A 14,627-nucleotide genomic window follows, 5' to 3' on the forward strand; every position below is an offset into this window, starting at 1 on the left:
TGGCATTTGCAGTGACAAAATGTGTCAAATTTCGATGAAAATATGACATGTATAATGAAATTAAAGTCCCTCACTTTTGGTCTGTTCATGTCGCTGCAAAGTTAGCTTGGACGGACTCTAGTAAAATTAAGCACATTATTTTGACTTTGTGCTTATGAAAACCATCACCTATTATTATCTTCTATGCTCTCATATAAGGTCGACCGGGATAAATGCAACTATGGGTTTATTGCGTCTATTTGTTTTATTTTTTAAATTACGTGAATTACAAAAGCTCTCGTCCTCTTGTAATAATTGAAACGTAACATAGAGGGCTTTCCGACTAATTGTGTTCGAGAAGTGACGAAAAGACGCAATAATCCCATAGTTGAATTTAATTTTATACTTCGGTTTACAGTAGAAAAACCCTGTATGTAGAGATGGGCCGAATATAAGGAACCGATGACATTATGCTATTTTTAATTGTAATATTTGATAAATTTCGATATATATGTAGGCATTCTTTGACATTTTTATTTTATTTTTAGATTGAATTATTTTCATGTAAATATTTGAAGGTACACTTGCTTGCATACTGAATACAAAGATTACTGTATATTATTTTAAAAACAAAATTCTTACAAATAAAGAATTTGATTGATTCGATTAAAGCAATTTAAGCGTTTTTTTAGGATCATGCACATGGACCGAATATTCGGTTCGGTAAAAACTGAACCGAACATTCGGCCGAATATTCAGTTCGGTAAAAAATTGTACCGAACATTCTGCCGAATATTCGGTTCGGTAAAACCTGAACCTCTAATGTGAAGTATTCTCAAACATACCTATGGTAGAACTTTTCCTCGAGCTCGGCGTATTACTCCTGGTGAGACCCATCATGCTCGGTAACGGCGCACGCGGCTTGCTCTCGTCCTAAAAAAATAACAATAGCATTAATTGACCAGACAAATGTATGACCATAATACTCAATAAGATATACCCAGATAAAACCGGACTATTTTTCGTCGAGTTGGAAGGACGTCACAAAAAAAACTTATTTCATAACTAACTTTTATCTCTGTATGTTTAATGCAAATGATAAAGAAGAAAACAAGGTTTTATTATTAATTAGCTTAATGCCTCGCAATAAAATAGTTTAGGAGTAATCTACACTCAAAGTCGAATTTCATTTTTTTTTTCAATACACCATACCGAAAACCTTCTTGGTCTAAGATCGGACTAATTGATACTTCAAACTCTAAAACAAGGAAAATAAGATTCATACGTTGAAAAAATCCATTAAATATCCACTTTTTCACACTTTTTTAAAAAACGTTCGTAACACACGAATGAGCGGTTACTACAATATCTTACCCTCCATCCGATCCTATCCGGGTACACCTTACTGATACTCAAAATTAGAAAAAGTAAGTAAACATTGCGGACTTCTATTTACTTGTTTATGGGGTTATATTCACTTTAAATGTATTTTGGCAATATGACGTGAAGGACAATTGACAATATGAGGGTACCTGGAGGAATTTGACGAATTCTGCGGCCAAACTGTCCGTAGGGGGGGCCTTCTCTAAGCCAAGCTTCCGGCACTCCTGCTGGTTGAAATCTAGCACCGTTGAAAGTACCCGCAGTATTTGTGTCCTGAAGGGAAAGTCATGAATACAGTAAAATATAAATAAGTATCTATACTGGTGCTGGAATGCAGCGGAGTGACTCCATACAGGGCTAAACATCTCGGATCTCCGAGAGACCTCCCCGAGGTCCTACTCAACATTAAAGGTTTGATAGGATTCCTCGAGGAGCTGGGCTGGCAGGACTAGCCCACGCCCAACATATCACGCAAAATAGGCGCAAGTCGTCGAGTTGTGGAAAATCGCCCGTATACAATACAATACAATACAATACAAGTACCTATAGTGCGCGCGACACTTCGACGACGCAGAATCCACGGTGTTCGAGCGCGAATGATATGTTGTCAATAAAGTCACTTTTCGTTTGTAGCATTCCATTATAATACTTAGATAAATAAATAGTTCATAAGATAAGATCGGGTACACAAAAAACTGTAAGGGAGTGCGACATTCGCCGATAAACCTTATGTTTGGCGAAATATTATGTAAATGTATATTGTACCAACTTTTTTTTGAAGAAAAAAAAAAAAAAAAAAAAAAAAAAATGTCTACCGTTTCGTTGTCACGTTTAAACACGAAAGTGGAAGGTGTAGGTGAAAAAATAAACAAATTATACCAACTAATGAAAAGTCACACGATCCGGACAGGTGGGGTTCTCTCGTTTTGGGGGCCAAGACCCTCTTTGGATCACTGCGCCACAATAGTTAGTTAATGAAAAGACGCAGTTCAGATTTTAGATCAGAACCCCTCCCCTAGTGTAATTTTTTTCGATAACGTAACGTGACGTAGGCGTTTGCGTTAAGTCTCATTTCTTATGGGGATTTGAAACCAGCGCGCCAAGCGGGACGTTTTGGAAACTCAAAATCCCATACAAAATAAGACTTAACGCAATTGCGTACGTCACGTCTCGCTATCGAATAAATGTACACTAGGGGTACAGAACCCCTTGTGCATTTATTCGATAGCGTGACGTGACGTATGCGTTTGCGTTAAGTCTCATTTTGTACAGGATTTAGAAACAGCGTCTCAAACGGAACGTTTTGGAAACTCAAAATCTCATACAAAATGAGACTTAACGCAAACGCATATGTCACGTCTCGTTATCGAATTTTACACTAGAGGTACAGGTCGACCGTTTTGACTGACTATTATAAATAAATAAATATTATAGGACATTATTACACAAATTGACTAAGTCCCACAGTAAGCTCAATAAGGCTTGTGTTGAGGGTACTTAGACAACGATATATATAATATATAGATATATAAATACTTAAATACATAGAAAACACCCATGACTCAGGAACAAATATCCATGCTCATCACACGAATAAATGCCCTTACCAGTATTTGAACCCGGGACCATCAGCTTCGTAGGCAGGGTAGTGACCCACTAGGCCAAACCGGTCGGTCGGTATTATGTTATGTTATGAACTTTCAAAAAATAACGATTCAATAAACTTACTTATTAGTATTGTTCCCCGCAGTAAGCACGAAGTTTAAGACAAGGTTCTTGACGAGGTTCTTGTCCACTTTGTCTTGTTGGTTGGATATGGCTTTGTAGTATCTCTCTTCGGCCGCGCCTACCGACGTCTGCAGAGTTTTCACTGTTGACCGAATACACACACGAATAAAATAAAAATGTCAAAGAATGCCTACATATATATCGAAATTTATCAAATATTACAATTAAAAATAGCATAATGTCATCGGTTCCTTATATTCGGCCCATCTCTACATACAGGGTTTTTCTACTGTAAAAACAAAACTTCTGTAAGGTTAACCGAAGTATAATTAAATTCAACTATGGGATTATTGCATCTTTTCGTCACTTCTCGAACACAATTAGTCGGAACGCCCTCTATGTTACGTTTCAATTATTACAAGAGGACGATAGCTTTTGTAATTCATGTAATATAAAAAATAAAACTAATGGACGCAATAATCCCATAGTTGCATTTATCCCGGTCGACCTTATATGAGAGCATAGAAGATAATAATAGGTGATGGTTTTCATAAGCACAAAGTCAAAATACTGTGCTAATAGTTAGGATTCACTTATAGATTGTACCAAAAAGTTGACGATTTTAGAAGAATTGTGTCTGAGGAAAACTTTTATTTATACAAACTACGAATCTATTAGACGGAGCTATGTTTTGTGGTAACTGAATTGACAAGTGTACAACTGAGTTACAGAGTTACCAGCACCGACGTTTTCTTAGAATTTACAATTCTTCTAAAATTAAAAACTCTTTGTTTATACAAACTGAGACAGAAGGTGAAATACAAAGTCTGTTATCTGAGATACAATTGACGATATTTTTTTAGAAAAATGAATTTTGTGATAAAATTGAGAAGAATTGTTAAATAACAGATACAGATAACAGAAAAACAGACAGATAAACTTTTCTTAGCTAACATTATTTCGAAAACAAATCATATTATAACTATTTTAAAATAATAGATTCAAACATATGAAAACATTCCCAATACAATAATCAATCACTACACAATTTCAATAGCGAATATTACGCAAAACTCTGTCTAGGGGGCGCTACCAGCACAAACAGTAAACAAACTGCCTTGATGCATCAGTGTCATATTTATTCGTAGCAAATAATCTGTGAAAACTTGCAAAAAATGTTTAAGGCATATAAGATTATATTTTGTGTTAGTCCTGAATCTGGTGGCAGAACATTGCAGTATTACTCCCTATTCAATCAAAAAATAAACAATAAAAACAAGTAAAAAATAAAATAATAAAATAAACATGTCTACTCTTACCAAGCTCTTCATTCGCAGCTCGTCGACCGGCTAGCACGATCTCAAAGTATTATTCAGTGACTGGGAAGGGAACGAACGGACACCGATACACTACCATGCTATATCACTGAACTGCGTGAGCATAATATTCAGAAATACTCGAGATTTGTCGAAATTTAGGGGTGTGATTTTTACAGAGAAAACTGTAAAAATGGCTGTTATTACGAAACAAAAAATATAATACTAATTTGATTTCAATGCGTTACGCTCGCATATCGTCAGTGAAATTAAATTGGTATTTATATTTTGCGTTTCAAAATTTGTTTTTGTTCTGTAAAATTTCATCAGCCTTTTTTTATTCCAGATACCAAAATGACAATCTTATTAGTCACTTCACTACCCAATCTTGCTTTTGTACAGTCGCCATCAGATAAATCGGAGCGGCTAGCGTGCTCACATATATCTGAACACTCCTCTATTGTTGAGGCGTTAGAGTACGTGTTTAGATATTCTTGAGCGCCTCCGCTGCTCCGATCAGTCAGCAAATCGCGGCAATCTAACAGTAATTTTAGTATCTAATATAAAAACAGTGCAAGATTAGACTCGTAGCTACAATATCTTGCATAATAAAGCATGTTAAATATTTGACACAATTTGTAAAGTCAGAAAGACGTGTCATATATTGTACACGGTTTGTTATGAGAGATATTTTTGCAAGACAAGTCATATGTCGTTTCGCTCGGGTGTAAAGTCCGCAAGTCCGTGACTAGTGGGGGGTGCCGGTGGCCGCCGCCCCCATTGTTCCAAGTCCACCAGTACCTGAAGTAATACTCAGGGACAATGCAGCATCTTCTACGGCATTCTGCTAGGGACTTCTAGATGACGTAACGTAGCAAAAGAGCGGGCCATTTCGGAATAGGGACAAGTCGCAATTTGGTTAACATTTTTGACTTAAAAATTCGACCATTTCTTTTTGTCATTTTTTTTTTAATTACTGAATCACGTGTCACTTTTTCAAAATGTCAGCCATTAAGCATTGGAAACATAGGACGATAACTATTGTAAACTTCTGAAGAAGGCCTTCTTCATTACCTGGTTGAATGTATTTTATTTGTTGTTTTATAAATAATAGTAATAAAAATGTTTCCAAGCTTAAATAAACAAAAAAGTAAACACACATAACATAAAATGTGTGCTAAAAGCCAAAATAACAACGTGCGATATGAAAACTTGGACGCAACATTTACGCCAAATGATAGACTTAACTGAAATGTCAATATCAAGCCACGATATTTAAAAAAACTTTGATTTAATTTTTTTTTTTTACTTTTATGTACTTTATTGAAATTTTGATATAGTAGAGCTAAACTCAGAAAGTTAAGAGATTAGATATTATTTTAAATAGTGCGGTTGGCTACTGGAAGAACGACTTATGTCGGGAGATATCCTTAATCCTATGGTAGCAAACGTTTACTATTATTTGCTGCTAACTATACAATCGTGGCTCAATAAAGCGAAAACACAAGCAATAAAAAAATAAAAACGGACGTCACGACGAAAAGCCAATATCCTCGATCAAATCCCATGCGGTAATCTGAGTAGAACGCAACCCCGCGCCCCCGTCTGTCACAACCTGACATCTGTCAGGCTGACAGCTGTCACAGTGACATGTGTCAGAGGCGCGGGCGCGTCGTGATCATGCCTCACAGTTACCAAATGAGATTAGACCGAAGATGGCGAAAGCTTGCTGTTGGTGGTTATTTCGTTTCCAATATATTTATTACTAAATCTACTTCATAATCTTATAGTTGTATTGATACTGAAGGATTTTCTCTTTAATGCAGATGTAAAGGAGAATATAAAAGATGATTTTTTTATTGCAGAATAGAAAGAACCTAAAACTTAAGTTTCTAAAAACCATCTTCAGGTGTGAAAGCTAAATTACTGACAATTTAAACATAGATAAATAAATATTTATAGAACATTATTACACAAATTAAAACCAAGATAAATTAATTATAGATAAAGAAGCAAAAACGTAATTATCGATAATTTTACAGATGTAAGTGCACAATGACATGTTTTTAACAAACAAAACTTAGTTATTTCGTAAAATATTGCTTAGCGTAAATGTAACACTGCACACTAACATTCAAAGACACACTGCAAAACGATATCAAAGTGCCTGTCAATGTAAAGTAGCAACATTTTTAAAAGATGAAAACAATAAAAAAGCATAATAGGGAGCGTGCATGAACTGTAGGAGGCAGCACAGGAGCCGTCAGATTTTTGGCGCGAGGCGTAAATGTGATGTTTTTTGTTCCGATGTAGCCCACAAGATGGCAGAACCTACTATGCACAACAAAACACGTGACGCGTACATGTGCATGTTTATGGTTCCGATTCAGGCCACAAGATGGCAGACCCTCCAACGCGCACGGTCCCTATAAATTACTATATTGCACAAAAGCATGTGAATGAATGCATTAGAAGATTTATGTAGGAAAGTATATTTGCTATTGTAAGTAAGAAAATGTTTGGGCTCGAGATTGGCTGATTTTATGATTTGTTTTGACGGCTAATTTTTAGAGGTTAAGTATAATCGACATTAAGTGTTTTGTAGTTTAGTTCAGAACATAGCACCATTTTGTTCGTACTATAAATCAGCGTCAAGATTTAGCCTTACGCGTATTTCCCGTGGATATAATAGTATGAATGTACTTTAAAGTCTGATTTTCTTGCCAGACCCTTATAGACAAGTTCAAACCTACTACATCTAAAAGCTGTATGATAAAGTAAAATTGACCCCAATCGTTAAGTCTCCCTGATTATGAGGGTAGGCATAGAAACACGAGTACACATCAGCTGATAAAATTTTTATTTAAATTATTAAATAGTAAATATTTTGGCCTTAAATCAAAATTAACTTAATGTTTAGTTGATATTTTCTACCTACCAGCAGTTCTCTTTGCTAAATTCACTTTTAATAAGGTTGACACTGTTTACTGTCCTAAATCACCTTCACTGCACTTTAAACTGACAATGGAGTCCATCAAGCAGTCCGTGGCTGAGATGTCTGCGATCTTCAGCGCAAGGATGGCGGAGTTCCAGGGACAAATAGATAAGGCTACTCCGGGGAGTCCCACCATCTCTTCTGTTGCTGCGCAGTTTGAGGCTTTCCGATCATTTATAATGAAATCCTTGGAGACACTTCAGCAACAAGTGGAGTTCCTCAGCCATCAAGTCGACAACCTGGAGATGCGGTCGAGGCGTAAGATTCTCCTCTTTCATGGTGTTGCTGAGGAAGATGGTGAGGATACTTCGGCGAGAGTTGTGGGATTGCTGAGGACCCATTTGAAGAGCGAGCTCACAACTGATGACATATCCCGGAGTCACCGTATGGGGCGTCCTCGTAAGAACCTGGCCAGATGTGTGTTAGTGAAGTTCCGCGACATTTCTCATCGCAACGACGTATGGTTTAGCAAAACCGCCTTGAAAGGAACGGGCGTGATAGTGTCAGAATTTTTGACCAAACCACGGCACGACGTCTTCATGGCTGCCCGTGAACGTCTCGGCGTTCGTAACTGTTTCACACGGGACGGCAGTGTTTACGTTCAAGTTAAGGAAGGGGAACGCCGCTGCGTGTCATCACTCGCTGATCTCGACTCCATCAAGCCTGCGCCGGCGTCTCAACCCGCTGTAAGTACAGCTGTTGAATCAGGCCTGACTGCTAGCAAGCCAGACAGAAGGGTGAAGCGTCAGGGAGCTATCAAACCCCGTGTTTAAAACTAGTTTTATTATTGTGTTGTTAGTTGTAGTGTAAGTTGCTTGTCTCTCAATTTGACTCTTGTTTTTGACCGTGTAATATCTTGTGCGAATTTCTTTTTTACCCTCTTCTTACTTTAATATTTTTTGCAACTTCACATCTGTCGGTTAATATTTTATTGTGTCAATTTCTTGTATACTTGTTCGCTTGGCACTGACAGGTAGTGAAAAATTGTCACAAGTGACACTTGACATGTATTAGTGTTGCCACTTTGTAAATTGCGTTTCGTTGCTTACTTTAATTTTTTATTGTATATTCAGTTACTGCTGGCGGGTAGTTGGAAATTGTTTTAGTGCATTTATTAGTCTTAGTTGTTTTTATATTTATTGTAGTTTGATAATACTTATTCATTTCTATATATATATATTTATCCGTAAATGGCAAACTTTAATGATTCTGACGAAAATAGTGATTTTGTTTCTGCTTCCTCTGATTGTGATGATAGCTTTCATAGTCTCCCTCCCTCTCTTCATGACTTACTTGACCTACAACTTTCTGACGTTCCCAAAAATTTTAATGTCGCGCATATAAATGCCCAAAGTATCCCCGCCCACTTTAATGATTTTTTATTAACTTTTGAACTAAGTCGTATTGACGCCATTTTGATCTCCGAGACTTGGCTCAAGCCTTGCCTCCCTTCTACCTCTTATTCGTTGCCCGGTTTTTGTTTAATACGTAATGATCGCTCTGGCAGGGGAGGTGGGGGTGTTGCTATTTATCTCCGTTCTCATATCCCGTATTCCATTTTAAGTATGTCTACTCAATCCCCTTCTTCTGACACCGCAGAGTATTTATTTCTAGAGTTGAGCCTATCTCACTCTAAAGTCCTTTTAGGCGTATTTTATTCTCCCTCCCTTCAAGTTAATTACTTTGGGTCTTTTGAAAAGCTTCTCGAGGATTTAATGCCATCATATACACATCATATAATTATGGGGGATTTTAATACATGTCTTCTAAAAAATGACTCTCGCTCCAAGTCTCTTAAATCTCTTTCTGAAGCCTGCAATTTGTTCATCCTGCCATCCGGTCCCACACACTTTTTTCCTAACTGTTCTCCGTCGCTTCTCGACCTCACTTTTGTCTCATCTCTAGATCATGTTGCAAGGTATGTCCAATACTCTGCGGACGCCTTTTCATATCATCATCTGCTTTTTTTGTCTTATAAAATCCGTCCACCTAAGGCCAAACCTAAAATACTCTTTCAGCGCAATTTTAGTCGGATGAATGTTGAAAAGCTTCGTGAGGATGCCTCGAAGTTCGACTGGAGTGGTGTGTTTGAGGCTGTTTCTGTAGATGAGAAGGTATCGCTCTTTAACTCTGCTCTAACTCATCTCTACGATGTTCACGCTCCTATACGCCCGGTAAAAATTAAGCACCTTCCTGCTCCCTGGCTTACTGCGGACATTAAGTTATTAATAGCAAAAAAGAATTTGGCTAAATCTAAATTTAAGTCATACCCTTCAGATAAAAACAAGGCTAGGTACCATGCTTTGCGGAATCGTTGCAGTACAATATGCCGAGATGCTCAGAGGCGACACATTCACAATTCCGTGGAAAATGGTAACCCCGCCAAAGTTTGGAAGTTTCTAAAGTCACTTGGAGTTGGGAAGCAACCTCAAAACTCAGTCGATCATAGCGTTGACCTTGACCAGCTTAACCTGCACTTCTCTTCTTTTGCCTCCTTTTCTGGGTCAGTTAAGTTGGACACCCTTAACTTTCTTTCAAATATCCCAACTCCTGACTATCCCCCTTTCTCTCTTGCTCAATTTACTGACAGTGACGTTAAGAAGAACGTAATAGCCATCTCGTCTAATGCCGTTGGAGTCGATAACCTGAGCCGAAACATGATCCTTCCTCTCATTGACGTCATAGCTCCTATTATCACCTGTATCCTCAATAGCTCCATTTCTTCTAATGTTTTCCCATCGCTTTGGAAAGATGCCGACGTTATTCCTTTGCCTAAAAAGTCCAGTCCCTCCTCCTTCTCAGATTACCGTCCTATTTCCATTCTTCCTTTCCTCTCAAAAGTTCTAGAGCGTCTAGTACATCAGCAGTTTACTTCTTTTTTGAACAGACATGCGCTCATGAACCCATACCAATCCGGTTTCCGTTCAGGCCACAGCACAACTACCGCTCTTGTAAAAATTACTGATGATATCCGGGCTGGTATGGATAATCGTAAGATCACGGTATTATCGCTTTTGGATTTCAGTAATGCTTTCAACACGGTTGACTTCGATATCTTGCTAGGCATATTGCGTTCACTTAATGTATCTCCTGCGGTAGTTGACTGGTTTCGCAGTTATTTAGTAGGGCGTCGGCAGCGTATAAAGGTGGATTCCTCTCGATCTTCGTGGTGCAACACGCTTGCTGGTGTCCCACAGGGCGGCGTGCTGTCTCCTCTTCTTTTCTCTATCTTTATAAACTCTATCACTTCCAATATTTTGTCCTCCTACCACCTTTACGCTGATGACCTTCAAATATACTCTCAGGGCTCTGTTGCCGATCTACCACAGACTATCTGCGCCATGAACACTGACTTGGAGAGCATCTTAGATTGGAGTAAGCGTTACGGTCTCAAGGTAAACCCTACTAAAACTCAGGTTATGGTAGTAGGTAGCTCAAAGCTTACTGCCCGGATTGATTTTGGCTCTCTACCTGCCATTGTGTTTGACGGTATTCAGATTCCCTTCTCTCTCCAGGTAAGGAATCTCGGTGTCATGATGGACCAGAGTCTCTCTTGGGCACCTCAGGTGAGTGAGGTTAGTAGGAGGATGTTTGCTGCAATTGCATCGCTCCGCAGACTTCGAAATTTCTTGCCTTACGCCACTAAAATTGCGCTAGCTCAATCTCTCTTACTGCCCATATTAGATTATGCTGACATTTGCTATCTTGACCTTACGCAGGATCAGCTGAATAAGCTTGAGCGCCTCCAGAATCTCTGTATAAGGTTTATATTTGGCTTGCGCAAATATGACCATGTGTCTCAGTTTCGTTCTCAGCTCAAGTGGCTTCCTATTCGTCTTCGCCGTGACTCTCATGTTCTTGCCCTCCTTTATGGCATTCTCTTTAACCCCGCTACACCACCTTATCTCAAAGAGCGTTTCAAGTATCTCTCTTCTATCAGATGTTCTCAGACTCATATTCTTTCTCCTCCCTTATCTACTTCAAAATTTTATAATAGCTCTTTTACCTTCCGGGCTGTTCGGTTATGGAATGCTCTGCCAGTAGAATTAAGATTAGCTAAATCTCTCCCCATTTTCAAAAATCAGCTGAAACTATACTTTCTATCTCTATCTTAAGTTGCCATTTATATATTGTATATGTGTAAGTATAAATATATATATATATATATATATATATTGTATTATATTATATTGTATATTTATTAGTATATTAGGTATTGTTTTAATACTTATATAAGTAGTATGTGTGTTTGTATTTAAGTCTCCATATTTAGCTCCTTGCACTACCTGTTGACTTTTGTATGAGTTCGAAATTTCCTGCTACCTAAAGGTTGTCTGGAAGAGATCGCTTTTTAGCGATAAGACCGCCTGTTGTTACCTGGTTCTATTTTCCATTAAAATTCATTTGTAGTTTTACATGTATGTAAAATGTATAATTGTTGGTGCAATAAAGAATATTTACTTACTTACTTACTTACTCCCTGGCGCCAATGACCTTCGATCTGAATCCCTTGGTTTTTAACCGACTTCAAAAGAGGAGGAGGTTCTCAATTCGACATATTTTTGTATGTATGTTACTCAATATCTCCGAGAATCGTGAAACTATTTTCAATTTTTTTTTTATCCCAACGGGTATAACCCCGAGATGGTCCCGTTGGCACCAAGTCGGGGTCTGATGATGGGATCTTGGAGAAATCGAGGGAACTCTTGAAATGTTATAGGTACATGTATGGCGCTTTTGGTAATTTTTGAAGTCGGTTTTATTTTTTGTTATTTGTAATATTTTTTGTAGCTTATCATATTAACAGCAACGGCTTTAAGCAATATTATATCCCTTATATACTTCAAGGTTCATTGTTTTCGAGATATTTGGCATCAAAATTGAACGATTTTTAAAAACTGGTATTCTGGGCTTTACTTTTGTGTTAAGTAATTAGTTTAAAATTAAAATCTGCGACCAGTTTTAAGAGACGTCAATGACGAACCCAAATATGTAGATTCCGTATATGTAAGATCCTTTACAGCAATTGAGTAACGAAAAAAGTGTTTGTTTTAGACAATGTTTAAAAAATCATATAAAAATAAGTTTTAATTTCTTTCAAAATCCGTCAGACGAGAATGGAGATAAAATATTTAAGAACTGATAGCCGTTTATCTTATAATTCTATCTGTAGTGAAAATGGAGGAGTAACGACTCAAAACTAGTCAAAAATCGATGAAAACCGCGGGGAGCCCCTAAACTACTCCTGTAGGAAATAAGTCCGTTTTCGAGAACATTTTAGACCTAACTCTGGTCAAAAGTTTGAAACTTTACACAGACAGGCACAGGACTGCACACAAGCACGCTAAACTTACGTGTGTCAATGTCGCAGTGTCGTCGCCCCACCTCATACCAGACGGCACTCTGGGGGTAGCCACCCAGAATTACCAGCTGATATTTGGTCGGGCGACGAAGTTTAACTGGTGATTATTGGATCTAAATGGTCTACAAAAATCAATTTGCAGATTAGAATTTGGTGAGTTTTCATTGGGAGCTTTAATGTCAAAGATAGGTTATTATGACTTATTTACAGTGTTGGTAGTAGTTGCTATAAGGGTTCAAAATTTTAGCTATCCACGTGAAACTGTATCTGAGAAAAACGCATTTCACGGATTTGCAAGACCGAAGTTGCTAAAATGCTTGTTCTACAAGTGGTACCACTAAACTTAATTGTCGGAAATCTACTGAATTTCTTTTTAGAAAAAAATAGGTAATATTTTATCGGAACATTCCTTGTTGTAATCCAATGAGAGGGGAACTGGAGGATTGGAAAGTCGAAAATCCGACTTAAAATTAAAGTCTCAGGACAATAAAAATTTACCTTCTTAGAGAAAAGCAGAAATAAATTGTTTTGACAGTAAAACTCTCAATATCAAGAACAAATCTCAAACATTTCGTACATCTATCTACACTAAGATTTCAAAATACACTACCAAATCCTACAGCATACCTAACAGTAAATAACAATAAAATATGTACTTCAAACTTTATACAATACCTGAAATTGTACCATACCTTGTTCTTTCAAATCATTGATTTGCGCTGTTTTTGTTTCTAGTTGATCCCCAAGTCTTGTGGCGGCTTGGAGACCAGCTAAAGATTCTTGCAGTTTTACGTTGAGTTTTTCTATCTCTTTCTGTAGTCCGCCATTTTCTTTTTTCAGGTCCTCCATTTTGTTTCTTATTTTTTCGGTGGCGGCGTGGATGTCACGTTCTTTGTCTGAAATATTTAATTATATTGATTTAAATGTCTACCATCAAACACACAATTTACTGATAATTCGTAACAAACTGACCCTTGGGTGTCCAGACAAGACAATCAAATTAGATGATCTGATCAGAAATTAAATTGGCGTCAATGTCGTCAAGCGTCCACACGTACACAATTTAATCACCAATTTTAGATTGATGGTGACATTCGAGCGCTCGCAATTAAAAAATGCCCCGATACGCACTTACTAGCGTCGAAAAATATCATTCTTGCGTCCGCAACTTCATTTAATCGGTCATCATTCAAATCATTTTACAATAAAATCAAGTGGAAACGGCGAGCCAGTTTCATTTTTGCGTCCACACCACCTGATTTAGTCAGACTCATATCAGCTTGGGCAAAGAATTGTCCCGTCTGGACTGGCCTTAAGACGTTAAGTAATTTGTCATTCTTTTAAAGCTCGGAAAATTTAGAATGTACACTGACCTGACAGTGGAGAACAAAGACGACCATAGCATAATAACGTAATCTACCTAAATATAGATATAAAGTCTGCGATAAAAGCTTGTATTTAAAATGTTTTTTTTTTTTTTTTTTTTTATCAAATAAGTTTAATGTAAAACTTACCTAATTGGAACTGCTCTAGAACGACTTGAAGGTTGGTTAGCGCAGCCTCACTTCGTCCCCTCGCATCTTCAGCTTCCCCTAACCTTGCCTGGACCTCTTCTCGTTGCTTCTCCAACAGCTTGATCTGGTTACGCAGCGTTTCTACTTCTTGATTGGCTCGGATGCTGGAATTAAAGAGAAAAATTTGAAATGAGATATTTGTGAAGTCGTTGGAGGAAATCAACCGTTGCGATGCCACTATTAACATTACTACAATTACTCCTTGATTGATAACTACCCCCGACAGAAATACTTCGTCATCGATTCGATTCCGCACTGTTAAGTAAGGGGCACTATATATAGGTCTTCGG

At 37.7% G+C, this 14,627-nt stretch overlaps 1 protein-coding gene and 1 long non-coding RNA gene across 3 annotated transcripts in view; one reads left to right on the plus strand and one right to left on the minus strand.

Annotated features, from left to right (window-relative positions):
* Positions 1-14,627, plus strand: part of LOC133531052 (uncharacterized) — a 142,804-nt gene that overhangs the window by 79,700 nt on the left and 48,477 nt on the right. The gene's annotated exons all lie outside the window — the stretch shown is intronic.
* LOC133531031 (thyroid receptor-interacting protein 11) overlaps positions 1-14,627 on the minus strand; it is a 101,970-nt gene that overhangs the window by 3,088 nt on the left and 84,255 nt on the right. For both annotated transcript variants that reach the window (XM_061869110.1, XM_061869111.1), the window contains 5 exons: positions 14,278-14,441; positions 13,456-13,659; positions 3,091-3,232; positions 1,512-1,635; positions 825-912 (listed from right to left, as the gene is read on the minus strand). In XM_061869110.1, the coding sequence (XP_061725094.1) occupies positions 825-912; positions 1,512-1,635; positions 3,091-3,232; positions 13,456-13,659; positions 14,278-14,441 (722 nt within the window). The remainder of the gene's footprint in view (positions 1-824; positions 913-1,511; positions 1,636-3,090; positions 3,233-13,455; positions 13,660-14,277; positions 14,442-14,627) is intronic.

The sequence above is a fragment of the Cydia pomonella genome, chromosome 24 (assembly GCF_033807575.1).
Source record: "Cydia pomonella isolate Wapato2018A chromosome 24, ilCydPomo1, whole genome shotgun sequence".
NCBI lineage: Eukaryota > Metazoa > Arthropoda > Insecta > Lepidoptera > Tortricidae > Cydia > Cydia pomonella.